At 37.1% G+C, this 27,716-nt stretch overlaps 1 protein-coding gene and 1 long non-coding RNA gene across 2 annotated transcripts in view; both read left to right on the top strand.

Moving 5' to 3' along the window:
• The window catches only part of suclg1 (succinate-CoA ligase GDP/ADP-forming subunit alph), a 36,857-nt gene extending 18,942 nt beyond the window's left edge, over nucleotides 1-17,915 (top strand). Inside the window, exon 9 of the mRNA XM_067405065.1 lies at nucleotides 1,422-17,915. Coding sequence (XP_067261166.1) covers nucleotides 1,422-1,448 — 27 coding nt within the window. The 3' untranslated portion in view covers nucleotides 1,449-17,915. The remainder of the gene's footprint in view (nucleotides 1-1,421) is intronic.
• Nucleotides 17,916-22,615: 4,700 nt separating this feature from the next.
• Nucleotides 22,616-26,956, top strand: LOC137033008 (uncharacterized). The gene is made up of 6 exons (XR_010896787.1): nucleotides 22,616-23,876; nucleotides 24,120-24,207; nucleotides 24,718-24,782; nucleotides 24,899-24,968; nucleotides 25,989-26,065; nucleotides 26,215-26,956. It is a non-coding gene; the product is annotated as an uncharacterized lncRNA (long non-coding RNA).
• The last annotated feature ends 760 nt before the right edge of the window (nucleotides 26,957-27,716 follow it).

Below are 27,716 nucleotides of genomic sequence, written 5' to 3' on the forward strand. Positions count from 1 at the left end.
GGCTAATGTATCAGTGTGTCAGCCTAAGGGACGATTAACGATTATTGTAATATTTCGTATTTAAAGTTATAGTTCGCCCAAAAATAAAAATTACATTTACAGTAGAAGTTGTTATAAATACATAGCCGGCCAAAAAAAGTCACTGTTTGGATTGAAGTTATTGCTGTGATTATTATGTTTCTAGCATGTTATATGTTTGGGAACAGTTAGGATCAAATTGTAAAAGAATGGTTGAGAGGGAACATGAAGAATCATTTTCAAACATGAATTAGAAATAACATTTATTTCCATCAAGAGGTGCAACAATTTTTGTCCAAAATCTAAAACCTAGGCCTGTAGGTGGCACATAGACTTCATTTAACCAACACACTAAATACACTAAGGCCCAGTTTCACAGACAGGGCTTAGACTAAGCCAGGATAGGTGTAGCTTTTATAAATGTACCCTAGAAAAAAACATTACTGGTGTGCATCTTGAGACAAAAATTGGCATTTGCATTTTAGTCTAGGACTAGCTTAAGCCTTGTCTGTGAAACCGGGGGGAAATGCACTAAAGGCATACAGGGGCTATGTTTTCAACAGGAGCATTTATTCTGTAATTGCAAACAATCTGGTGGAGATCCATGTTTGGATTTATTACAGTTCATCACCAAAGGTATGACGGCAGGTTTATTCGCACAAACAACACAAGTGCCTTGTGAAGAAACACAGACTGGAGCTGCGTCCAAAATCGAATACTTCTCTACTATATAGTACCCGAAAAACAGTATGTCAACAGAGTAGTATGTCTTAACTTTCCGGCGAGATTCTGAAGTGTGCATTCGATGGACACTTTACTATCCCGTGAGGCCAAGGGAGAGGATTTATGAATGGAGGTGAAGCAATGTAACTCAAACCGGTAGGTCACATGATAATGACAACATGGCGGATGTAATATGTCCAGATTACATTCATACTACCCCAATTCATACTATATAGAACATACTTCTTTTAACAGTCACAAAGTAAGTTAAAATTCAAATGTAGTACCTCCTCAGACAGTACACGATTTCGGACGCACCCTGGCTGTATGACGTTTTAATTTGAACGGAATATCGGAATGGTGATTGTTAAACTCAAACATACAATTTTGTCTGTGTTTTCATCGGTGCTATTTCCGCAGTGTAGAGAGAGCACATGCACATGGTTGGCAGATATATATATATATATAGCTATATAGCATTTTCAGTACTTATTTAATTCACCTTATTTTCTGTATTGACTCCTTCAGCTCTTTAAACACAGTATAATAGTAAATGTTAACAATCACTGCAAGAAACTTTGACTCACACAAACCAACTGCAAATGAGGCAGACCGTGCTCCTGTAGCCCATGCTGATCATGTTTGTTTGACCCCTGTTTGCTCTTCCCTGTTCTCTGCAGGAGTTTGAGAAGAGGAAGATGTTGTAACATGTTAGAGGGAGTGTGAGAAACGGACAGCCCTCCCTGCCTGAGGGCCTTCATCCCTGCTGGAGCCCAGCACCTTTCTCCAGGCTCAACCGTGCACACACTTTGTGTTTTCAGCTGATTCTGTGAATACATGTTCCGTATTTTCACCAGAGGAAATAAACATTTCGAAATCTATCATAGCCTTTGTCTTAGAAGTGTACAGCACAGGAACACATCCACCTTTTAATCCAGCCACACTTGGAGCAATGTCAGCCATGTGTTGCTTTATGTGATAATGTCTTCTTTCCTTCTGGAACAGAAAATATATCTCTTATACTTTACCCTGTAGTAGTTAATTTATTATTGCATTTGCATCATTGTCTACGCTTCATTTACCAACAGCAGCTCAATGCACGTCTCCGGCGATCATGTACTTGAACGATGCATGTTATCCTTTTGGCTGTCTTGATAAATCTATCGCCCCTCTGTGAGAGCTAATGTGTGATTTTTGAACTGAATCACTCTATGGCAGAATGCTGTTTTCCCTTTGCATTGGAACTCATTTGCGCAATTGAAAGCCTTCGAGTTTCTTTCTGCAATTCTGGCTAAGTGTGACCATCTGGTTCCCTGAGTCTTTGAGTGCATTAAATGCACTTAAATTTTTCTTTGGCATTGAAAGTAAAGATATTTTCTCCTATATTTTTCAGCATCTACTTCATGTGGCAGGTGCAATTGTAGACATGAAGATTTAGAAAGCTGTACCGACAGCGTCAGGCATTGTTGGTCATCCTCAGTTGTTGTTCAGAATTTGACGCCAGATGGATTATTTAGTCTTTTCATATGACAACTTTCACTTTAGCATGACGAATTTGGAGAACTAAATGGACCAAATTATTGAAATCTAGTTTGCATTGAAAAGAGCAAAACTACATGTCACCTGTCCCAGGCTTTTAGCAAGGATTTTCATTTGCAGACACAGGTTTATTAATTCTGACATGCCTCACTGGAAGGTAAAATGTGTGTGGGAGGACTTTCTCCTTTCGCCCTGTAATTGCATCTCTCTTGCCTAATGACATGCATTCACATTTTACTCCGATAAAGAATAAAAATGCAAATTTGTTCTCTTGCCAGGTGCATTTCAGAAGTGCTCAGAGTTGATGAATATTCTTAGTTTGAATCGCACATTTATCAGCCTCAATTATGTGAGGTTGCACAGGTTGTCTGTATTGGAAAAATGTGCGAGTTTGCTCGGATTTCAATAACGCCAATTTGTGTGGAATGAGTGGGAGGAGGTCAACATTGAAATGTCACCAAATGCACACCGTACATTGACTGTATCGTTACGACCCTCCAGCTAAACTGTAAGAAGAAAAGGAGGGGGAAAAAAACAGAGATGAGCTCTTGAACTGACACACATCACATCTCTGTATATGCCTTTGTGGCGAACAGGAATTGGGACGCATACTTTGAGAGAATGATCACAGATTCGCTGACTGTGTGATATCTAAAGCTACAGTGGCGCAAAATTTGTGGATGCGCTCCAACTTTTATTCTTAGATGTAAGACTTGAGCTTATTAGTGCTCACCAGGATAGTCGGGTCGCACCAGTTGTTCGTGAGCTCTTTTAAATTGGGACAGAAAACTTCACACTATAGTGCTTAGTAACTAGTTTAGTTTGTACCTAACTCTGTGCTTAATATAGTTGCACTATTTGTTCTAGTAAGTCATAAGCTCACCTTTAAATAATGTGCAGTCGAGTAATATTTATCTTTGTAGATCCAATAAGCAGCCTTCGAATCTGTGTTGAATGGATCAATGGTTCAAACTTCTTTTGCTTTTTTTGAAACTCTCAACTGAAAAATCATACAGATAGTTATGAAATACAATTAGTATAAAAAAATATGTAAATTATAGGTCACATTTTTTATTGGGTGTCTTTGAAATTGTAAACACTTTTGCTGCTATTGAGGTGGGATACGGGTCAGCAATGTAATTATGGATAATTACAGAAATTAATTACAGCTGTAGTTACATGGAGGGATTTTTAAAAACATGTACACAATCAATTGAAACCTTAGTAGATAAAGACGCTTAATATATGGGAACAAATAATATTCACTAACAATATAATTAACTTTTTGAGTGTTAACATCGTATATTTTTGTCTGTGAAAACTCTTAATCTAAATCCGTCTGATATTATATTCCAGTTTTAACACATGGTGTTTCAACTAAGTGTAATGGCTGGATTGCGGCCATATTAGTATCCCCTACCGACATAGGGCATCATTGATTTACAGCCAAAAAATTGACCTAAAATGTTATCTGTAATGATTATTGTCTTTTCAGGCAGGATAAGATGTAGAAATTGTTAAGATGGCTGTATCGGCACACTGCTGACACAGATAGGCCTAACTGAATTAAAGCCCGGTGTTGTGATGAATTTCGTCCCCCCCTGCCAAATTATTAACCCCCTCATTGAAGTCGCAACCTGATTGCCTACTCTTAACCCAACCCCTAATCCTAACCCCTCGCCTACTCCTGAACCTAACAATACTAGGGGGGGGTAATAATCTGGCAGGGGGTCGAAATTCAGCACAACACCCCGACATGAGGCGGCGACAACACAGTCGGCATTTATCAGTGCTAGTTCTTTGGCATCGGTTTGAAAATATATTTCTTTATACATTAAATTTTAAGCATGAACGCACTGTATATCTGGGATTATTGGCAGAAATTGATTGAATATACATTAAATATTACAATGCATACAAGGCCCTATTACTATTGCACTACATTGTATTAAAATTCAAGGTTTATTATGCATCATCTCAGAGCGACAGTATAAATAAGGCTGTATCATGTCTAATTTTCACAACCCATGTTTTCTGGGGTTTTTTTATTTACTGGAAAGACATTTTGAATGCTGCATCAGCTGAATGAGTGACACCAAAGTGAACAAAAGTACAACCTATTGAACAGGCTGAACTTTCATTTCTCTTAGCGTTGTTTTGAAACATGTAAAGTTAAATACAATGTCTAGTGTCTACGCGGGGCAAGATCTACAACTTTGAAAAAGAATGATTTGCAATTTAAACCACCTCTTTTGGCAGTTGCACCAGTAAAGGGTTTCACTTTTTACTGACTAATCTTCCATTAGGTCAATGCAGATGCTAATGATTACATGAAATTTCTTAATGTCTTAAACTGCATGCCTCCTCCTGGTGGATAGTTATAGTACTACAGTCCTGGCAGTAAATTTAACATCAGTGGCAGATTGTCTTATCAAATAAGCTCATATAAATACACGACAAAGGAAGACAAATGGAAGTTCTTTGTTACTTAACACAGATACAGATGCAGGCCCTTCATATCATCATAAAGATACATTATCTCCATTGTCATGCAACATCATCACCACTTCCACAACCATTCGTCACAGTTCCTCCATTTGGTATCTTTTCAAACAAGGAAAGACTGGGCCTGGCGTGGGAGATTGGTATAAAATGTAATTAAAGAGTCTGGTCAGATTTCATTTCTTATTCCTCTAAATGAGACTTTAAAGGATAGATCACCCAAAAATGAACACTGCCATTTACTCTACTTTCCGAGTCGTTTGAAATACAACAGGTTTGTACAAGAAACAGATCAAATTTAAGTCATTATTCATTGATAATATTGTTTTCCACCATAATTCTCCCTTAAGAATCTGATTTTTTTTTTTTTTTTTCTTCTCAATTAAACAAGTGATTTGTTTACACTCCATCTGGTCTCAACAGTTAACAGCACACCAGAGGAGAAAATGTAGGCCTATTGAACCATTAAATCATTTAAATTTTGGTCTGTTTGAAACGAAAAGCTATTATGTGAACTTTTATGGTACTAAGACCTTTTCGTGGAAAAGTGTGACTAGCAAAATGTATTCTTTAGTGGTCTGCAGAAATGTAAGTCAATGTTTGACTTTGGGAACAACATGTGGGTGAGTATGAGACAATAGAATTGTCATATTTTGGTGAACTATTCCATATAATGATGTAGCTACATTTTGTAGAAACAGAAAAATAGATGCTAATGGAGCTTATAAATGTCCTCTTTCACCAGACATCTTTGTAGGCTTATCTCCATTTCGTCACTGTCGGCCTAGGAAAAGATTATGCTGTGTACATATTGTTGCCAATTATGTTCCAATCTGCATTAGAGAAATTACCATAATAAAGACTGGGAGGTCGAATTTAAGACTTTATTTGTTTGGGGGCTTAGGGTATCTACTCTCCCGGAAAGTTACTGTGGCCAAGCACTGCCGTGGCAGTCGTTATCTTTGCGCATAGGTAATGAAGCAGCGCTGCGATGCATACTGCGCTTTTTCCATTCATACCTCAGTGCCTTCGATTTGACTATGAAGAGCAGGGCACTGGCAGTGTGACAAGTGATAATACGAACAAAAATAACTAGCTTTTTTCAGGCACGTCGAGTTTTAGAAGAGGTTTGTTGTCGCTTACCCAGTGAACTCTTTCGAACACGTTCTCACGCCTGTCACGACGCAGCCCGAGCGTGACGTTTATTTGACGTCTGCGGGTTTGTAACATGGTTTGTAGCTACTGTTTGTACTTTAAGATTCATATTAACATGTTCCTTATAGCCTGTCAGGTTCAATTAAATATTTTATTTTTTTTATTATTATTATTATTTATTCAAAATATGATTTATCCAGGATTATTATTATTATATGCTTAATGCTCATTCATTCAGTAATTCGGATATTCAGCCAGATAATATATAGCTAAGATTCATTGTTGTTGTTATTTATTATTATATTTCCATTTATTTATTTATTATTTTTACAGATTATGAATCCAAGCTATTCTCAAAGAATTGTCAATACTTATTAAATGGCCTTGTATGTTTCACCTTTTTTTTTTTTGGAATTGTGCAATTGCATTTTTTAAAGGTGTCTATAAGGAAAGTTAAAGGTGATAGAGAGGATTTTTTTGTCGACTGAGAATCCAAAGACTGTTAGTGAGTTTTTCAAAGGAAGGCCTCCCAAAACTCATGCACGAGTATTGGAACACGAGTGTTTACCACCGGCATTCACTGTGTCGTGTTAGTGGATTCATTATGTCGGACTCACTGCAGGTAACTCATAACCTGCAGTTGTTACTCCTGTCTCCTGACAAAAACATTGCATGCAGCGCCTGTGGAGTGTGGAAAGTTACTGGAGCGCGCAGCCGCACTCGTCTCTCACAACGTCACGGCAGTGATTGATAAGCCAGAGAGCCAATCCGCGCACGTCTCTCACATGGCAGTGATTGACAAGCCAGAGGGCCTGATGTTTTTAAGGCCCTACCTCGTGCACAGATGATGTATATTAATATTATTCCTTTCAGTGCACCTAATAAATAGTCTTTTATCAGTTAGTAAAGACAGTTTCAAGTAATATTGCAACAATGTATAAAACAAAACATCCTATTTAGCACCTTTAACATGCTTGCTGTTTTAAAATGTGGGGCTCATGAAGTCAAATAAATTCAGCACTCCAGGGACTGCAAGTATCTCATTGTGGCCTCAGCAATACAATTTATCTTTTGTTCACCTCCATCTCTCTTTCTTGTCCTGTAGTTAAACCACTACCTCTGTCTGCATGGACGCCACTGCACAATCAATCCTCCGCCTCTCAGACAAATCAATGTTTCTCTCATATAACAGCTCATATAAACTACTCGTAATTGTTTGTGAATCCGTGGCCGCAGGTAGAGTGATTTGTTGCTATAGGTGAATTACTCTGACTGATCATTGTTTTTGTGTGTTTTGGTGCAGTTTTAGGGCCTGGCTTAACTAGTTAATTGTCTTGAAGACTCCTTGAATTCCTCCATCCTTTTTGTGGGAACTGAGCAATATTGTTAATGGTCAATAACATTTTATTGACCAAATTAAATTAACCAAGTGAAAAAACACAAGAGTTTAAACGGGTCATAGACAAATCACATGGACTATAGGGTGAGTTTGGACTATCAATGTAAAATCTAGTGCATATTGTTTTTTTTGTTGTTGTTGTTTTGTTTTTGCTGAACTGTTCATTCAGGTATAAAGGGGCCTTCTGAATGACAACCTAAACCACCTTTCACACTTTGCTTGATTTTATGTGGCGATGGATAGTAGATAGTAATATAGTAGATATAGATAGTAATGTCAACACATTAAAGGTGCCCTAGAACGTCTTTTTAAAAAATGCTATATAAGTCTAAGGTGTCCCCTGAATGTGTCTGTGAAGTTTCAGCTCAAAATTCGCCATAGATTTTTTTTATTCATTTTTTTAACTGCCTATTTTGGGGCATCATTAACTATGCACCAATATATAGGTTGCGGCCCCTTTAAATCTTGTGCTCCCCCTCCCCCGGAGCCCGCGCTTGCCTTGAACAGCATAAACACAGTTCACACAGCTAATATAACCCTCAAGTGGATCTTTACAAGATGTTCGTCATGCATGCTGCATGCATACACCGGATCATGTGAGTATTGTATTTATTTGGATGTTTACATTTCATTCTGAATGAGTTTGATAGTGCTCTGTGGCTAAAGCTAACATTACACACTGTTAAAGAGATTTATAAAGAATGAAGTTGTGTTTATGAATCATACAGACTGCAAGTGTTTAAAAATGAAAATAGCGACGGCTCTTGTCTCCGTGAATACAGTAATAAACTATGGTAACTTTAACCACATTTAACAGTACATTAGCAACATGCTAACGGAACATTTAGAAAGACAATTCACAAATATCACTAAAAATATCATGATATCATGGATCATGTCAGTATCGCTCCATCTGCCATTTTTTGCTATTGTTCTTGCTTGCTTACCTAGTCTGATGATTCAGCTGTGCACATCCAGACGTCCTGCCCTTGTCTAATGCTTGAACATGAGCTGGCATATGCAAATATTGGGGCCATACATATTAATGATCCTGACTGTTACGTAACAGTCAGTGTTATGTTGAGATTCGCCTGTTCTTCGGAGGTCTTTTAAACAAATGAGATTTATATAAGAAGGAGGAAACAATGGAGTTTGAAACTCAGTGTATGTCTTTTCCATGTACTGAACTCTTGTTATTCAACTATGCCGAGGTAAATTTAATATTTAATTCTAGGGTACCTTTAATATAGTCACAATGAATTCTTTAGTCTCTGAAACGCTAATTTTCATTTTTCATTATTTGATTAATAGTGTGTGTATATATATATATATATATATATATATATATATATATATATATAATAATAAAAACATTTTAATAATATTACACAACTGTTGTGTGTGTGTACCATATAAATGCTGGCGTAGATCTAGAAAAATATTAGCTAAATTAATAATTATTCATGTCACTTCATTATTGATTCAGTTATATAACACTTAATGAATATATTTGCAGCTGTCACTACACCATACATTCAGTTCTACTCAAGAAATCCCACACATGTCCTTTAATAACATGTGTGAAATTTAATAATAATTATGTCTTTCCATAATAATGTCCTTTCTACAGGGAAATCAGCTGTAGTTTATTATGAAGCAGTGTTTAGAAATAGAGACCTAATAGATCTGTAATTTAGAGCCACTAATGTACTTACAACAAGTTGTTTATATTCAGTCAACTAAAACTGTTCTTTAACAAAAGCCGCAGACACCAGAGACGCTCCAGCAAGCTAAATATGTGCACACATGTAGGCCTACTAGATGAGATGACTAATACCCTGTATATTCAGGATGATTTATGCATGCACATTTCTATAAGCCATTCATTATGGGTCTAAAGGCTCAACAAAAGTTCTGGTTTCCTACCACCTCTCCAATCCCAAAAGGCTTTAGGCCATTGGTAAGTGCATTTCATTCTGTGATAAGTCGGCGTGGGTTCTTGTTTCAGTGTCTCACGGTTGATGAGTCTGCCACTTTTGAGTGGTGCAGCAGCAGTGTGCGAGCAATGGGCCTCGGCCGCTGAACTGCATGAGAAAGACATTAACCGTGCTCTACATCCCGTAGAACTCTGCAAATGACAGGGAGACATTTTAGCAAATGCACTGAACTGAAAATAGCCTGAATAATAATGTTTTAACTTTAACTCTTTCCAAGCAATTGATGAGATTTTGCCATTTGTGACACAACGTTTCCCCATGCACCATTGATGAGTTTTTTCCCGCAATCTGTATTTTCTCTGTTATATGGTAGGGGGCGCTGTTATGAATTCAATGAAATAGCACAGCATCTCCGAATCCAAAAACAAGCGAAGAAGATAATCTTTGTAAACAAAGGCTGCGTCCGAAAACCTAGGTAGCTGTCTTGCTGCCTCGCTATCTTATAAGAGAATGACTTGTACGGCAGTGTTTGTGCATGAAGGTACCTCACGAAATTGATTTCGGAAAGACTTCTGAGGCAGCATAACAGTTTAATGATCTACAGCAATAGCGTGAGCTTTGGTGAGAACTAAACAAATATTTAATTACTACAGTAGTAATTTCTCGATAGAAATGATATCAAAATTGAAATATGTTGATCAAAATTGTATATTTATACACAAACTGAGCAGAAAACGCAACTTTCGGACGCCATCTTTATTTCTCTAGCTCAACTGTCACAGAATGGAAAGCACAGGACTGTGGGATATCAAAGGCAGCTAAGGATACATCTATGCTTCCTTCAAAAATCAATCTGAGGAAGGTATCTCATGAGAGAGGAAGTGAAGCTAACATTGGATTCGGACGTGCCTTGATGCCTTACTACCCATGAAATGTGTCCACGGAAGGCAGCATTTTCCAGTTTTCGGACGCAGCCAAAGTCCCTTTAAGACAAGTAATTTCACTCGGCGGCCATCTTTGAAACGCCTCTCGGGCATCCTGGGCATCATGAAAAAAACTGTTTGCTCCAAAACTGTTTGCCAACCTTACGATTACATTTCATATTTTAAATCACCAATGAAATCTAACAACAACGCTCGAATCATGACAAAAAACTGTATTTTTCAGGCTGGATCAAGCTAATGCGCATGCGCAGACCTAACTGCGCGTCTCGTCGGAGGCGCGCGTCTGACTGTTTCTATAGAAACTGGCAATTCTAACAGCCGCTGAAGTGACGCGATGACTTTACCAGTTGGCGATTGGCTATTATTTAGAAGGCGGGACTTATTCCACCATATTGCGTGTTACACTTTCTCCCATTCGATACTACACGAGTGACAAGTCTTGTGTTATACTATAGTCTTTGGTGTAAACCAGTGGTAGGTTGCATAAATTGCTTAGGCTGCGTTTCAGGGCTGCATTCCAGTTCGTTTTTTATGACCTTCCCTCGCTAACTTCCCACAGTCTCGTTGACTCGGATGTACATCATTGCTTACATTTTGCATGAGTGCCACTACTGGCGGAACCCTTACAATGGACTGAATTGGAACGTCCTAAGCCCTTGATCACTTGTAAGCTGCTATGTAGTTGATTTATTATTTACATTTTTTCCCTTACGAAACTGTGTAATGCAGCATTCTATAGCTGCGTTCCATTCGACAGGGTCCCTACGCAGTGTTAACTGCTCCCAACTCCCTGAGCGCGGTATATCAGTTGAAGTGGACTTCGCTGACAATAATCGTTCATTTGGAACACCCTGCAAACGTCATCAAAGAAAGTCAATGACAGTGTCGAGCAGATTGATAACATAAATAAATAAATAGATATTTACTTTAACTTACTTTCGAATTTAAAACTGACTCTTAACAGATTTGAAGCTGTAACTGTCATGCCATATGAAAATAAATTCTCAGTTGGTTAACTGTATAAATGTATTCTTAATCCATGGTCTCCTGTGCTTTCTTTTCCACGCGCAGCCACATAAACAAAATAAAATAAATGATAGAGCCTTAGCTGCTTTTCAACACTTTTACTTTGTCATGCCTATTCATGCAATAAAATATATAAATGTAACACTCATCGCCATAACCATTCATACTTTGGTTCGTATAAAATGTATGAATACTCAAAACCAGAGAGCCGTTAAACTCTTTCAATGGCTCTGCTTCATCTTAGTTCTGAATGGTGACGTGGTGCGCAATGACAGTTGGGTAATTTTACCTCTCTACTTCCTGTGAAGTGATGTATCGATGTTCCCTTATTCCCTATGCCGTTCGCAGTGCCCTTCGAACTGAACATGTTCGCTCCCTTCGGAATGGAATCTCACTTAAGACGTGACCGGTTCGGAGATTTCAGAAAAAAATCAAACAAGATGGCGGCCTCTCACTGGCAGTGGAGCGGAGGAAAAGAGTGTGAACTTATATCTTTTTACACTAGTAATTGTCATGCGTCAACCCAAAACAGGGAATTTACCTCATATATTGCTTAAAATACCAACAAATGTCCAAAGTAATGCATGTAAGCTGTAATTAAGCCATTGAATGTTTTCAGTTAAATACTAAAAAGACGGAGTTAGTTTAACATATATAGTAGCGTAGGCCGTAGGGCATATGGCACATGAATGTAGCTTTTGATGCGATCGATGCGGGTTCGAATCCGCCTTTTGCTGAACTCTCTTCTCCCTTTTTCTATCACAAATCGGAAAGGCATTTATTTTTAATAAAAATCAAGAAAATATTTGAAAAATTTAAATAAAGTGCCTATAAGTGTTTATAGTAATGTATTTATTGGGTTGGCAATAGATTTGCTCCTCTCTGATTAGTTGCTGCCAACTGTCTGTTGCCCTAATTAGTTGCCCTGTGTCTCATCAGGTTGCCCGTTGATGGCAACATTGCCCAGCAATATTGCTCAAAAAGTTGCCTCGTGTATCATCACCTTAAAAGTGCAGTGAAACGCAGTCCAACTTAAGACTAGTCTAAGTCTGCGTTTCACTCCACTTTTAGACATGCACTCGCGAACTTCACTCAGAACTTCCACACGGTTTATATGGACAGACCCTCGCTCCCTTGATTTTGACGGGGGGGATTTGCAAAGTAGGAGGGGGCAGTGACACTGGGTGCACCTAAAAAGGTCCCATTGTCCAGTGAGGTCCAGTTGGGGAGTTAGCGATGGGCCGACTTGGACCGATCTCATATTGTATGATCTTATTACCTGCTTATCTTCTGAACTGCCATTTTCTTTAGCACGCTATTCAGCACAAATCAGTTTCATTGGTTATGTTTAAGGTGTAGGGTAGGTTTAGCATTTGTTGTAGCATTGTGTAAGAAATCAGCACTGTGATTGACATGACCAATGAACTCTTTAGAATTGGCTGCAGGGCAGAGTTTGTGCTGAACTGGTTGGGCGGGAAAAATCACGCATGTGTGTCATGTGCCTGTCTGTCAATGGGAGGAAGCCATGCCCTATTTTGGAACTCCCAACTCCAATCTCCAGGCTGCCCCTCTCAAACATTCAACAGCATATAAATCAAAACTGCTTAACGTGAAAAAATTGTCAAACCCACAGAGTGGTACACATCAAGCTTAGGGAGGTATTGATGGACTTGATCTACTCAATATATGTTTTAATCATCATTCTGAATCCGATCTCCACAAATTCTTTAACAAAAATGCAATTTTCTCAGCTTTTTGTTTGACGTGTTGTTGTTTTTTCAGTGTATGTTAGTGTAGTTAACATTCTTGGCTGTTAATCCATGTAATTAGACACTGCTGCTCGTTCTAGAGGTAAAGATGAAGTAATTCACTGGGCATATGATTTATCTCTGTCGCTGCAATGGCTGTTCATCACAATCCTCTTAAATGAACACCTGAGAGAGTGAGAGAAGCGATAAAAACTGATAAAAAATGCAATTTGCATGAGGTATTGCTGTATACGAATAGCAGTGACTCAGACTTACCGCAGCACTTCAAAAAAACATGAAGAGGAGGGTTAGAGAGAGGGAGGGTGAGCAGGGGTGGGAAAAGATAAACAGTTGCTCCTATTGAAGCCAGTTAGAGATGATTTTTTGCTCTGCGCTGAAAATAAGGTTTCATTTTTTACGCTTGCAAAGCTGATGAGTACAAAGCGAGACAATTCTGTAGGAATAAGCTATTGTTTTTCCACTGTGACACTTCACTTGAGAAATGTGATCATGGTTTAAATGGAAAGAACTCCCTCCTAATGCGTTTCTGAAGAGGCTGTGATAGCTTTGCTAAAGTTCTTTATTCATTTTAACAGAATTGGCTTCAAATCTATACCAGCAAATGAGTACATCACCTATTGTTGCAAACACGGTTTTAACTGTGGCTTTTGAAACTCTATTATACCTTCATTTCATATGTGCGCAAAGGGACAGTACTATTATTGTGCTGATGAGCCTCTGTATTATTATCACTTGTACTATTGCTATCTCTGGCAGGACTATTTGGGAGCTGAAAGAATATAATAAGGCACTGCATGTCACAATATCCCTCATTTAAATATTTCCCACCCAAGGCATATGCAAAATAAGGCCTGCTTGAGTTGCATTATAGTGCGTTGAAACGGTAACTGTTCACACAGAATGCGTTTTTCTATTCCATTGCGCTACTTTTACTAGATGGACGTGTGTGGCCGATGCGCTCACGTCTTGCATTATTTGCAGCGTTACGCACATAACATGCCATTCTAAAATTGTGGTGCTCAAGTTAAAATCAGTTTAACTTTAAAAAAAAATGACCTTGCGTTTTTCAAAGCAAAAATGCATTCTGTGTGAACAAGCCCTGAGGGGTGTGACATTTTTGAAACATGTTCGAAGTGGTTGACCAATCACAACACACTGGTCCAGTTGACCAATCAGAGCACACTGCGCTTTTTGGAAGGAGGGGCTTCATAGAGACTGGAACTAAATAGCGTTACTGACAGACTGAGAAGAGAGGTGCTGCAACAATAAAATATGTGAAAAATAATGAACATTCAAGCATAAAAACCTATTCTAGTAGACTCCATAAACAAAATCCAGATTTCAGACAAAATCCAAATCCAGACAGGTCCTCTTTAAGGTCTGGTAAAATGCTAAAACAATGTCCGGAGAGCAACATTCAACTTTTCTTCACCCGGAAATGATTCATATCCACAATAAATTCAAAACTAAGCAGACTATGGAACTGAAAAAAAGTTAATGTACCTTTGGATCTTTTCAGCATGTTCATCGGTGTTCATTTACTCTGTGTTTAATCTTCTGCATTCCTCACAAAATGTTTTCTTTGTCTTTCATTCATTATGTATCAAAACTGTCAGATATAAGAAAAAAAAGCAAGTAGTTAACTTGTGTCAAGATTTGTATAAATATGGACAAATCTAGGATTCATCTATGATTAAGAATGAATTTAGACTACAAGATAGTTTCAAAGTAGTTGTCAGCTTCATCTATTGAAGAAAATTTGAGGGTTGACAGCTGACGATGTTGCTACAGTAACATTTACATTACTTTTCTACATTTGGCACACACTTTTATTTGGACAAACTTACACTATTAAACATTTTATCATGCATTCCAGAGGAATCAAACCCATGACTTTGGTGTTGCTACTCTAGCGCCATGCTCTACTTTTTGAGCTGGAGAAGTGGGAAGTGTTTCCTACTTGACACATATCGCTAAAATAAGTGTCCTGAGATATCACACCTGTCTCTGAAAGCCCTAGGTAAACAGTAAAACCGAATCTGACTGCAGGACGCTGTTGCTAAGCCAATCAGAGGACACTGAGGTGAAAAAGTAAATGTGTAGTACCGAAAAGATCCGGAGTGGTGATTGGCTGCCATGGCTCCAGTCGGGGCTGGACGAACGAGTTGACGTCAACCGTTTCTGAGTGCTTCTTTGCATTTATTCATGACAAAGAACTCATTAATTCTAATTATTCATGAGAATGAACTATTGTAATTCAAGCACTGCACTGTATTACGCATGAGATGGCATTACAGCTGAGAGTTCAAATGACGCGCGCAGTCCATTCTGTTGTTGTCCTTCAGGCACATATAAGTGTATGTTTCCTCCCCAGTAACACAAAAGTGCTCTTTGCTTTTTCTCCGCAAAGATTTTGGAGCTGCAGTTTGACTACAGACATATGGGAAATATCACTGTAACACAAGTAAAAATGTGGAGCGCGTATAAGAGCGGTTTCTGCACGGAACGACTCAGTGAGTTTAACAACACTCGTCATGTGGATCATAGATCGTATACGGACAGAAGTAGGCATGTTTCATGACACTTTTTAAACATTTTTATTGATATATTTTAATGAATAACTTCTAGTTTTAATCAGTTAATACTGCGGTGGTACTTGCACTTTTAAAGGGTTAGTTCACCCAAAAAATGAACATTCTGTCTTTAATTTCTCACTCTTAGGTTACGTTCCTCACCCGTAAGACCTTTGATCATCTTCAGAACATAAATTAAGATATTTTTGATAAAATCCAATGGCTCAGTGAGGCCTCCACAGCCAGCAAGTTAATTAACACTTTCAAACACCCAGAAAGGTACTAAAGACATATTTAAAACAGTTCATGTGACTACAGTGGTTCAAAATTAATGTTATTAAGCGACAAGAATACTTTTTGTGTGCCAAAAAAACCCCAAAATAATGACTTTATTCAACAATATCTAGTGATGGGTGATTCGAAGCTTTACGAATCTTTTGTTTCGAATCAGTTCGTAACGCATATCAAACTGCCAAAGTCATGTGAAACATTGAAATTTAGAAACACTTATGACGTAACGAAGCCTGGTTTACTGTAATCACGTGACTTTCATGCTCTGAACCACTGATTCAGAAAAAACGGTGTCCCCTAGTCTTACATAGCCAGTTTTTTGCTTGCAAAATGGTTGATTAAACAGCAAGTGCAGATTATATTTCATAAACATAAGAAAACTAATTGGACAACAAAAAAAGAGGAACTTTTATTCCCTTTTATTCAACCCTGTTAACTAGACGAGCAGCTGCAGGCCACAACAAGCCATGCTGTGATCCAGTGCTTCATCTAGTCTCTTCTCGGCTGTGCTCACCTCAAAGGACTCAAAGGATGGAGAAATGCAGTCTTCCCCTCTGTGGCCTGGTCAAGGAGTCAGTCTGACATCTTACTTAAAGCCAAAATGCTTTAACTACTCACATTAAGCAGCGCTCAGCTCCTGGCACTGGCTTCAGAACTCTACTACTCCGAGTCCCCAGCCATTTTTATTTCACAGCTTTCGAAATTCATGAAATCGGAGAAGGTATAAAGTGCTCGTATAAGATGGCTATAAAGCCTGGCTGCCCACTTAGTGCTGGAATAAGATTAAATACTTTCTGTTTTTACACTTCAAAAAGCAGCAGGCTGCTTGAGCTTCCCGGTTGGTTTCTGAGTTCAGTCTGTGATTACACCGGCGTGCGCTTACATTGACGCCAAACGTCTGAACGTTTCAAAGCATCAGAGCCTGATCACATCCTGTTTCAAAGTGCCTCGTTCCCCGCGCAGCCTCATGCTAATGCAATTTAACCTCTACACACATCCATGCTGATTTCATCAAGCAGCAAAACACCCCGGCTGCAACTTAATAATGACGCAAAGGCAACTCGAGTCGGTCTCTCAAAGGCGACACTTCTGAAAACATGAAATAGTGAGAGGGCTTCTATCATCTCGCCTCAAGGATATCATTCATCTTTGTCTCCCCCTCTCTCTTTTTGCCTCGTCTCTCTCCCTGTGATATCCTGAGCTAATTTGATGGAGGATTTAGCAGTCTAGTCACTGATTAAGGCATCTCCATTCATCATGGTTCTGCTGGGGTTCCGTAGGCTTTTGTTGTTCGCCTGTGAAAAGAAAGTGATAGCATTGCATCACTGCGACAGTTTTTTATTATAAACAGTTTACTTACCATCACTTATCCATCCACATGATGAGCTCGTCAGTCAAGTAGCAGGGAGGCAGATCCCATCACATCAAGAAATTAGGAGCAGTGCCATTTCCTTGCCCACTTCCCACCCCGTAAAAAAAAAAGACAATACAACCCCGGCGTCAAAATAAACGTGTCAATTTATCTTTTTGATCGAGAAAGTCGAAGAGCTCTCTGCTTGCAGAGCTATTAAACTGAGATGCTTTTAACACTGTTGAAATAAGTGAGATGTTTTCATTTAAGTTTGCAAGTTTTGTCATTAGCTAAAAATGAATGCATCAGTATCTTTCTTGCATTCAATCAAGTGAAATGATGCTTCCATTAGTGCTATGGGGGAAGTTAACACTTAGACTCTTAATATTTGGTATCTTGAAAATTATGTGTTGTTTTCTTGGTTTTTGTTGTCTTTTTCTTTCTGTTGCGAGACAACCCCAGTCACAATAGATTTGTTTTTGGACTTCTTATTATGCTGTGCAGACAGTGTTGATTTTGAATGAAGTTTACTCCACAGGGGTTCCTTCTTCATGCATGTCTTATTTCTATGTTTATTTATTTATTTATTATTTACCCCGGAGAGAGAAAGAACTGTGTGAAAGTGTCTCAAGAGTTTCTTTTGAAGATACTTTTTCTGACTATTGTGTTTTTTTTTTTTTCTTCAAAATATCACTTTTGTAGTAGGCCTACCTCTGAAATCTTTGTAATATTAATCAGAGATATAATTATATTGGCCATTATAACATGTCCTTGGACTTGTGGTTAAAATGTATTAGGGAAAGTGCAGCCTATGTTTGAGGTCTTTTAAAGTCAGCATGAAACAGAAGAAGAAAAAATATAGGGCAGGCATATAGGCGGAAAGTGTGAGTCGGGGTAGTGGGGTTCACGACCTATCCTATCTGAGGGTTGTCTACCCACCCCAGCCCATAAACCACAGTGTGTATTGTAAATAATATAATGATATATACTTAAACGAATTGTTTAAGTATAGTAAAACAATGCAAATGGAAACTGGGCAAAAAAAACAACAACAAAAAAGCTTTTTAAGAAACATTTTGAGCCCTCTCTTGCCTCGCATTGCTTTGGTCCGCTGCCTGCTTTCCCCTTTTACTTCAGCTACAAACAAAAGTTTGTTGGGAGAGAACAAGGTTCTGCAGCAGTTGTGGAACTACAGTAAGTAGGCTGTCGAAGATATTCTCTTTAAACATTGGATGAAGTGAATATTTTCTCTTTAACAGAGATGATGCTGAGTCATTAATAAATTAGTCATGACAAAAAATGATGATGATAACTGATATTTTTCCATGCGTCACCTTATGTTATTTAGCTTGTTTGGTAACTTGTTTAATAGGCTAATATTGTAGATCTACTATTGTGTTCGGGTTTGCTCAATATGATGTTGAGTGGAAGATCAGTGGGCTTGCTGCAGTTGAATATCTAAGTAAGTGATGTCCTCTGTCCCAGACAAAACCTAAAATGTGGAGGACGATAATTTAATAATTATAATATGACTGCATGATGAACCTATGAACCTAACTCATATTTAAACAACTATGGCTATGTATTACATATATCCTTAAAAGTACAATTTTGGCTGTATTATTTGTGTCCCTGCTATATCTGACTGTACAATTACAGTACAATATAATAATTTATATTGTACTGTAATTGTACTAAAAAATGTTCTACTGCTGTATCTTGTGTAAATGTTTTACTGGATCTATTAAAGTTGCAGTCCGTAAGTTTTGCCTCTTTGTCACCATCTCTGTTTGAAACCTGAAATTGCAAACAAACTTTGGTGCGGTTCGAATGATATACAGTAGGATGGATCATGGATCATCCATCATGGATGGATTCCCGCCGCTGTTTTGACAACTTTACACATTTTATAAGCTCTTCACGAATTCCCAGCTGGCCAAAATACCATCACATGCAGGCTATCCGCACCGCTACGCACACACAACGAGTACATTTACCTCAGCAAACAGCATTGTTTTGGATGTTTGGTAAATTCTGTCTCAAAATAGTTTGTTGTGAATGTATCCCTATGTAGCAACAGTAGCTACAAAATGGCCAATGGGGCATCTATGTATATCTATGATTACGACGGCACATGACATTTAAAGAAATGCACGGATTAATCATTTATAATAAATACTGCAATATTCCATAATTTTGATTTCATGGTGGCTTTAACTTGACACCATTTCTTCAGGTTTATACAAAACTTTTTTTTCACTTTTGAAGGTACAAATATTCCAAGAAATAAATTAGATCAATAATAATGATTTTATAAAAACTGACAAAATCTACAAAGTCTTCCCGCTAATTTTTGTCGGCTGTAACAGCGACGACCGTTTCACGAATCACTCGTATGAGCCGATTTTTTCGGTCAGTCACTTTATCAAAATGGTCTGATTCGAATCGCGATTCAGTCAGAATCTCAGAATCATTCGGGTTTTTCACCACAGAAAACAATCGGGATAGTAGGTATAGAACACAAGGAAAAAAAACGCAAGATGAAGTCGATGTACAGGCGTTTGGAATGAACTGCATAAGCACCATATTTGCCGGCGATGAAGAAGAAAATCTTTAGTTCACCCCCTGCACGCGCTGCTCGTGAACGACAGGTAGGCTACTGTATACACAAAAGCGCTTAAATACGTCATTCTCATGTATATCGTACCTTGATGGTGATTTTAATAAACCTCAGATGATTTTAGAGATGCTTGAACTGTGTGTACACTTGCTGTTTTATGCTGGACAAGTTTAACTGCTTTGAAAACAGCTATTGTCATGCTACTGAAATATGTTTGTTACTTAACACTAATGTCAACTACCCTCAAAAACCGCCTATAGTGTATAGGTCATGAAGATTTGTTTAAAAAAGTTTCTGAATGTTTAGTTTTGTCTTTTACCCAGCTAACGTTACAAGGCAAACTCTTAGCATGCGCTGTCACGCTTCTTCTTTTTCTTGTGTAAATTGTCGGGCAAACTAGGTTCAGCCAGTAAAATGTTGAAAGAGAAAAGTTAAGAGAGGGGGAAGATACCTAGAGAGACATTGGGAGGTGAGACAGAGTAAATTTTGTTTAATAGAGAGAAATTTGTGCCTTTCATTTCAAACTGTCACAGCCATGAAACAATATAAGACACAGTGTTATTACAAACAGACACACAAAGGTATATAAGTAGCCTACTCCTGAGCACAAAAATAAAGAAATAAAATCAAACAAAAAATAAAAATAATAAAGCTGAAGAATTGAAGAAAAATGGCATGTAATGGAGGCTTGAAAGTGAATCTGTGGTGGAGCAGGCTTTTTGAAACCGTTTTCGATCTAGAAGCCATAAATAAGATGACATAAAACGGGGATGTTTTTGAGCAAGTTTAGTGTTTTTTTTTAAGGAATAAGTAAAAGCTAAAAAAAAAAAAAAAAAAAAAAAAATAGACCAACATTTAAGTTATTAAATTCAGTGATATTCAGTCTATTAAATTTTGGCACCTGAGCCTGAAAAGTTCCAGGGCAATTCCACGCAAAGGTCATCTTTACCATGAAAAAAAAAAAAGTTTTAACCAAAAGAACAAAACCCTTTTTAAATTGTCCATTTAGGTCTGTAATATACTGTATTAATGTGCTCTAACAGAAATTAAGAAAATTGCCTTGTTTATCCACAATATACACTCTAAAAAAAAATGGTTCTTCAGCGGTTCTTCAGTGGTTCTTCAGCGGTTCCTTGCTGTGGTCAGGGGCGTAGCAGCCATTTTAAAAGTGGGGGGGACAGCTGTATGGTGATGTGACCCAAAGCTGATATTCATAATAATAAATTCTAAATAGAATACCAATTGGCATTTTACAGCACCCTAGTGGCAATTTTGGGAACATGCCATGATAGCTTACAGGAACCTATTTTTGTGAAATCATCCTCAAAATTTAAAAATACTGCAGGACTTTGAGACCAATGTGAGACCATCTATACTTTATTTAGATAAAGATATTTTATGATATTTAAAATATTTCAGTTACACTACATTTGAACAATAACTTTTCTTACTTCTTAATAGTTGTGTTAAATGAGTATACAGATTACATCTACAGTAATTTTATACAGCATACATTTTATGAAAATATATCAATAAAACCTAAAAAAATATATATTTACAAGTTTTTAATATTTTCATGATCGAAGTGAGATTTTTAAACAAAACTTCCAAACTGAATTATACGTTAATATACATTAATTAATATAATTATAATTATACATTAATTAATACAGTAGTTAACACTATTGGAACACACAGCCTTTATACATAAAGCTAATTTTAACATAAAATAGAAAATGTTATCTTTTTTTTCTAGCGATTATCGTTGATTTGATTACACAGATTCTATTTAAACTGAGCTGACCTAGACAATGACGTCTCTGCATTCAATAATAAAATTCCTTAAACTGGAAATTCAGTGTTTAATCGTGTCATTATAAATTACTCTATTCTCCTATTTGATACTGTTCAGTGCTTTGACACAATCTGTATTATTAAAAGCACTATATAAATAAAGGTGATTGATGGTTGATCTTTTGTTTTAAGGAATTAAATTGATGTGTAATTCCTTAAAATATTGGCAAGCAGTAACACTGCCTTAAAAATAGTCAATCTGCTTTTTTTATACAAATCGCACCTGTACACATTCTGGAGAGGTTGAGCAACTGTCCCCTCTCTCTGTCAGTGACGTCACAGCCTGCCTTTCCTACAGACCAGTTAGGACATAAAGTAGAATATTTACATAAAGTATAAAAATATATATATTTTAAATTTGATAAAGTATTTTAAGATATTCGGTGCAAAACAATTTTGATTTATTGTGAAAGGATAATTCTACTCCGCGAGCAGCACGTTGGCAACAAAAGACAGAAGAAACCAATAATTTGTTACGTCTCATTTAGCAGACGCTTAAGCGACAAGTAGGACAGCATTTAACACACTGAATCCGGCGCGACGTGACGAGGTCCATACGGGTTCTGTTGTCTTTTGACGTTATAGTAACAGTTAGTTTAAATCATAACATGAAAACTTTATCGCGTGATTCGTGTCATCGCGACATACTGTAACATACTTACAGTGTGTGTTTGAAAAAAGGATGTAATCGCCCTTTGCTTTTTTCTGGGGTGCATTTTATCCCAGACGGCCTAATAGCAAAGTGAATGAACGAACGATAACTCACAACAGCAACAAGAGATTTGAAGCTCATAGCAGACGCGCCCAAGAGATGATTCGCTCTGTGATTGGCTGAATGTTAGTTCACTCAAATCTAAGTAACAAATCAGAGAACACTGCCGGTGCCGGAAATATTCACGCTGGATCCAAAAAAAAAAAAAACCAGGGGTCAGAATCACCTGTTTCTAAAAGTGCGGGGGACGTGTCCCCCCCGTCCCCCCCGGTTGCTACGCCCCTGGCTGTGGTTAAGGTGCTATATAGCACCACTGCCATACAAAGAACCTGTTAAGCCTCTGTATAGTTCTTTAAAGGTTCTCTAACTCTCTTATTCTCTTAGTTTAGTTGGGGAAAGGATTAAAAACAACATTAAATTACAGTGTATTTTCTAAACATAACCTGGTTCTCAACCTTTTTGTCCCCAAGCCCCTCTACACTGTTAGTGAATATGGGTGTAAGTTGGATTGCTATAACTATTTGAGTCTGATTACTTCGTCTTTCTGCGAATTGCTCTCAATATTATAGTAGGCTACACTCAACTGCTCAAATATCTCACTTTCAGCCAAAGGATAATTTCTCTTTAAGGACCCCGTGACAGACGGTTTTTCTTTCTGACGTCATGACTCACAAGACTTTCTGGAGTTTTCTGCTCGGCCGCCATTTTCTTTCCCCTGGACTCGGATGAAATAGGGTAGGTTGGAAATGTTTTAATTAATATACTCGAAAATGCAAAGGTTGAACATGTGTTTTAGCGGTTTAGAGTTAATTAGCGTTGTTTGTGAACATGAATACTAACGAAATCGTAACTTACCGAATTTTTGAATTTTCGCGGCCTGCAGTAACGTTATAAAGGTTAGCGCTAATTGAATATTTCTATTCTATACAAGATGTTGCATTACTTGTTTTATTCTATAGAAATGTATTGTTGTAGTGTTTGGACCATGTAAATATGTCTCTAAATAATTTTTAAAAGAAACGTCTCCTTTACCGTGTAAGCAGCGCGTGCTATTTGAAATGATGCGGGCAGGAAGTGCGTGGGGAGCGGGAGAGACGCTCGAGTCGAGGCTGAGGGGATCCTCGCATTACAATTATTGAGTTTAGGTTTTTAAAGTAATGTTTGTCAGTTCTTTTATTTGTCTTTTTTTTTCACGTTAGCTCTGATTTGTTCGACCAAAATGACGAATAAAGTGTGTGAGTAAAGACATATTTAAGGCTTAACGTTACTTCATTTGACTAGCGCGAGGTGTTTTTTTTTAGTAGAATGAAATGGCTGAGTATTTACACTACTAATTAATTACTTGTACTGCAGCAAACAAGTTTTTTTTTTTCCATTTATAAACACTGATTCCCCTCCCCCTTTTAGGATCTAAAGCTCCTCAATGTTTGACGACTAAGGACACTTTGCAATAACTTTACATGGTAAGTAATTTCTATAAAAACGGCTATAATTGTTAATAGATAATATGAATTACCAATGTTGGACATGTTTGAATAAAATCCATCTAATGTGGTCTATTGACTTGAATGTCATCCTCATTAACAAACTTTAGACTAAGAATTATCCATTCCAAAACATTCATCAACTCCCTCTTATGCCATCTCAAATGCATGCGACTTTTTTTCTTGTTGTTTTGTATTATTATTATTTTTTTTTTTTGACAGTAGCCATTGACATTAAATTAATCACAGTTCCAGCTAAAAATCTTTACTGTTCTACTGAAGAAAAAAAGTCAACTTGGTTGGCCTGATGGTAAGTAAATTAACAGCTAGCTTTCATTTTTCGTGAAATATCCCTTTAATCAAGAATGATTAAATATATTAGGGTGTAAAGCTAATTTATTAATTGATGCATGTCTTATTTTCAGACTTATAATTATATATTATAAATTCATAATTTTAAATGAAACCAATGACTGATTCAGATGCATTTCTTAATTGCAAATCTGTAGTATTTTAGCACTGACGAAGGCCTGTGTGCTGAAACGCATTGGAAAAATAAAGAATTTTTTTTTTTTTTTTTTTAGCTCCTTTTTATTTATTTATTTATTTATTTATTTATTTGTTTGATCCCTCAACGCCACAAGTGTTGCTGGTATTGTCCATAAATATATTAATTGCAAATTTGGCCAGTCATTAATATGAATTATTTTCTTTTTCTTGTCCTTTGCTATTGCATATCTGCAAAAATTTGATTTCCTATTACAGATTATTGTGCTTTTTTTTTTAATTAAGAAAATTAATCACAATTGCTTTATCACAGGCTGAAAACATTCACCTGAGAGAAAGTCCTGAAGACCTCATCAAGGAGTACTTTCTGAGTTGAATGTAAGAATATTCTATTTTGGTTTATTTTCAGAAAAATAAGTCTAAATTTGTGTATTTTGTAGTTATGCTAGCAAAAGGTGACCGAATTTGTTTTTTTTTTTATGTTTACTATTTAGGATAACCAGACAGATGATTGAGGACATACATCATCAACCTGGCTTGTCCGAAACCCCTTTGATTTACTTTGTATGTATATGTCAGAGCTGCACAATTTATCGTAGAAAGGTCGCAATCTCGATTCAAACACCCACGCGATCCTACTTTATTAATGACAATGATTCGCCTGCGTCTGTTAAACCTTTGACAAAAATCCTACCGGAACATCATGGTGCCACTGATCCAGAAACAGCAGTTTTGAACCACACTGTAGTTATTCAAGGATTTGGTTATTTGATTTCTTTCACAAATATTAAAATTATCACATAAGTAATAAGACAAAAGTTTACAGTTAGGATATAAACACTGGACATCAGATAGCGATCAAAATAGAGAAAATCGAAACTAACATGGTGCTTCAAATAACTGTTGTATATAAATTACCTTGTTAAGCCACTAGGTGGCAACCAGTGACGTTGTCATTGAATCATTCATTCAATAGATTGGATAAGGTTAAACCCTGATTCATCCAGTAGTGAAACAAGTATTTATTAATGAGCCATTAATATATTCAAAACCATTTTTTAAAAATAATTCATTCAAATTAAACATTTTCCGGCAATTAGAGTCCAGCTATTAATATTTTGCTAGAACTAGTAAAATAAATGTTATTTTTAGTTGTCTATTTAGAATCGTGGGAGAATTGCGATCTCTATTTGAAACCAAAATATCATGATTCTCATTTCATCCAGAATCCTGCAGCTCTAGTGTGTGTCTCGTACAAATGTGAAGTTGTATGAATATCCAGTTGTGTTGTTTGAGAATTGCTTTGATTTGTGCAAGGGTAATCACCTTTAAAGGATTAGTTTACCCAAAAATGAAAATTCTGTCATTAATTACTCACCCTCATCATTGGAGGAACAGAAACCTCTCAGACTTCATGAAAAAGATCTTAATTTGTTTTGAGTTCAGAAAAAGCATACGCATAAAATACGAAGTATACTTTGGGCTTTACACACAGTAATGAATGTTTAAAAAGCAAAACAAAAAAGTATTGGGTAAAAGCATCCCCCGTGTTATGTTAACCTAATGATGTTATTTTGTTTAAAGGCCTACAGTTGGAAGCAGCTGTTCTCCTCTTGCCTGCACTGTTCAAGGTGGACCTGGGGTTGCTGTTTGACATTGAGGTGAGCCATGAACAGGTGACTACAGTGTGTGAAGCACAATCTAATCAAAGCACGACACTTATTGCACATTTTGTTATAATTTAGCTTATAAGGTTTGCCTTTCAAATAAATATGTGAAGATGGTTAATGCTATTACCCTTCTTCTCCAGGGCCATGCTCAGACCAGCCCTCCTGTCATCCCAACACCTAAGATAGTGCCTAAAGCCTGCGGGAGGATCATCTCATGCAGTATGACCACATTTTGTTCACGTTGGATGGCCAGTTAATCACAGAGTAGAGTGAGGACATCTTGATGGCACTGGGCCTCCTCCTGTGTGTATATTTTGCGTTTGGAATCAAATCATTTGTAAGTCGTTTGTAAGTCGCTTTGGATAAAAGCGTCTGCTAAATGACTAAATGTAAATGTAAATCCAATCCAGTGCCCTAAAGGACTGAAAAAGACACTGACCTTTTTGAAGTATGTTGTTTTGAAATTGAAGGATGCAGTCGGACTTCCTGTCACTGTAAAATGAGTGTACAACTCAATCTGTGAGTAGACTTTTGGAGTCAATACTCTCTCTTGCTCCCTTTCTTATGGTTTAAGTTCCAGTTTCTATATTTTTTTTGAAATCCCGAAGGACAAAAAAGAAACTGCAGGACTTCAGAGCATAACTCAGTATGTAAAAACAGGACTATTGTCTTCAAAATGTACATATTTCAAGCTTGTTGCATTATTTTGTATGTGTATAAAAGGGGAGTATAATGTGAGTTTATTTGCTGCTGAAAGAAATAAATTAAAAGGTTTTGAAAGTGTAATGTATTTTGTTTTTCAGTAAGCATTTAGTACATGATTTTGAATCTTTGAAGTCATGATTTGGTAAGAAATTATTAATTATCGTTCATAAAAGTGTAATTTAGAAGCATATTGACTCATCTACAGTAGCACCTGGCATGATAACGGGCCCTGCTAGCTCAAAAAACAATATATGGCACCTCTAATTTGACAAATGTGCTAGAAAACTATAAGAATAGGTGCTATATAGCACCAGAAAAGGTTCCCCTATCATAACGAGCCAAAGAACCACTGCTGGTACTATATGGCACCTCTTATGGTTCTATATAGCACCATACGACAAGGTGCCATATAGCACCTTTAAAGATAGGTGCTATATAGCACCAAAAAAGGTTCCGCTATGATTACGAGCCAAAGAACCATTTTTGGTGCTATATAGCACCATTTTTCTTTAGAGTGTATGTGGTAAGCAACAATGCTTAAATTAAATTTTCAACCAACCATATTTCATGCTTTCAAAAAAAGGGATCAAAGACCCCATTTTTTTAAACTTTATTTTAGCAGTAAGCATTGTGTAGAAAGATGGATACATGCCTGAGAAATAAATACACTCATTTAGTCATAACAGCACTGCCTGATGAATTTATAAGAGCTAGAATAAAGAGGTCAGGACGCTTCAGTGCTCTGTCACGTCCGTAACGTTTTAAAGATTAAGTTTATGTCATATAACAATTATAAATGCAAATAACTTGAAACTTTATATGCAAAGCTAAATTATGTTTATGCTTATTAGGATCAACAATTCATTTCACTACGTTGCTCTGAACAACCATAAGAAGCGTTACGGACGTGACCGTTACGGACGCTTCATATTAAATC

Source organism: Chanodichthys erythropterus, chromosome 12 (genome assembly GCF_024489055.1).
Source record: "Chanodichthys erythropterus isolate Z2021 chromosome 12, ASM2448905v1, whole genome shotgun sequence".
NCBI classification, from domain to species: Eukaryota; Metazoa; Chordata; class Actinopteri; order Cypriniformes; family Xenocyprididae; genus Chanodichthys; species Chanodichthys erythropterus.